The 1512-nt window shown below is 42.9% G+C and overlaps 1 protein-coding gene across 1 annotated transcript in view; it reads left to right on the forward strand.

Annotated features, from left to right (window-relative positions):
- ESR2 (estrogen receptor 2) overlaps positions 1–1512 on the forward strand; it is a 49720-nt gene that overhangs the window by 2178 nt on the left and 46030 nt on the right. The window contains exon 2 of the mRNA XM_045287624.1: positions 1486–1508. Within this exon, the coding sequence (XP_045143559.1) occupies positions 1486–1508 (23 nt within the window). The remainder of the gene's footprint in view (positions 1–1485; positions 1509–1512) is intronic.

Genomic DNA, 1512 nt, shown 5'->3' on the forward strand with positions numbered 1-1512 from the left:
TATAGTGTTCATGGAAAATTATTTTCAGGACAAAAGTCACTTGTGGCATATTGGATGTTGAAATCCAGTACTTTTGAGTGTTGTTATAAAACTGGGATAAAGTAATATTATTCAGTAAGTTCAGTTTTTCTTCTTTTATTAAAAAACATGTTTATTATGAAACCCATTTGATGAACCTATTGAGACAGCAAGTAGAATAAAGGTTCCTGGGGGGCCCAGTGGGGTGGGGTAGGGTAAAGGGGAACTGATGTCAAGGAGTTCAAAAAGGAAGACAGTATTTGAAACTGATTGTGGTCGCAAATGTGCAATACTCCTTGATGTGATTGAATGATACGATATCTGTAGTAGCTCCCAATAAAATGGTTTGGGGAATAAAGCAAAAGCAAAAACACATCCCTTGGTAAGAAAAGGAAAATACAAAAGTGATGGGTAAAATTTTAAAGATGTTATTTTTCGATTGGCCTTTATAGAAAGATACCTCTTATTTCTGAATGTGAATGCTCATCTAAGGTCTGTTCATATTTGGACAAATTGCACTGCAGTGTAATTTACCTTCAAGGGACCTTGGTGCTGTAGTGAATTATGTGTTGGGCTGCGAACCACAAGGTTAGCAGTTCAAAACCACCAGCAGCTCCAAGGGAGGAAGATGAGGTTTTCTGCTCCTCAAAAGATGTATAGTCTTGGAAACCAGTGTAGTCATCCAAGTGAACCTTACTGTAACACAGCGTCCACTTGTTACGTCTTCTAGGTTCTTTTCGTTCTAGACCTTTCTCAGAAATGGACGGGATGAAAGATCTTAGCCCCTTCATATATGCCCATATGCTGGTCAGGTTTGTATGGGGGGAGGTCAGAGGTCATTTCCTCGTGACTCTAGGGACCACCCGCATGTGGTTCTGACCTGTGGGCCATGTTCTGTCTGGTCACTTCTTTCTTGAATGTCTGTTTTACACTTAGCAGTGGCTGTACCAGGCTCTCCATCGTTGCCAGAGTTCGCCAGCACCTCACTGACCTACATCAATTGAAACTCACCTAGCGGAAGGAGCCTTGATGGTGTAGCATTAAGATGCTAACCTGAGGGCAGCAGTTCAAAACCACCAGCTGCTTCATGGGAGAAAGACCAGACTTTCTGTCCTTATAGAGATTTACAGCCTTGGGAACCCAGGGACAGTGCTGCCCTGTCCTATAGGGTCACTAGGAGTCAGAATTGGATTGGTGACAGTGACATTTTTGACTTGACCACCAGAAAGGATCAGTCGTTCCCCACATTGTGACTCTTGTTGGCTCTGACAGTGTCTCAAAGGCTCTACTTTGGACGATTGCTAGACTGTGTTTATCAGGCACCCTGATGAAGTAAACAATGAAGTAAAGTAAACAAAAGATGGCGTAAACAATGCTCATGTTCTTGCTGCTTTCTGCAAAGTCCCTTCTTCCTCTGTCTGCTCTTTGACAGTGACTGGTGGGTGGTGGTTTGTTTGTTTCTCCCAGAGAGACACTGAAAAGGAAGCCCAGCGG

Source organism: Echinops telfairi, unplaced genomic scaffold (assembly GCF_000313985.2).
Source record: "Echinops telfairi isolate 266 unplaced genomic scaffold, ASM31398v2 ScPeMD7_18;HRSCAF=68, whole genome shotgun sequence".
Taxonomy (NCBI): Eukaryota; Metazoa; Chordata; class Mammalia; order Afrosoricida; family Tenrecidae; genus Echinops; species Echinops telfairi.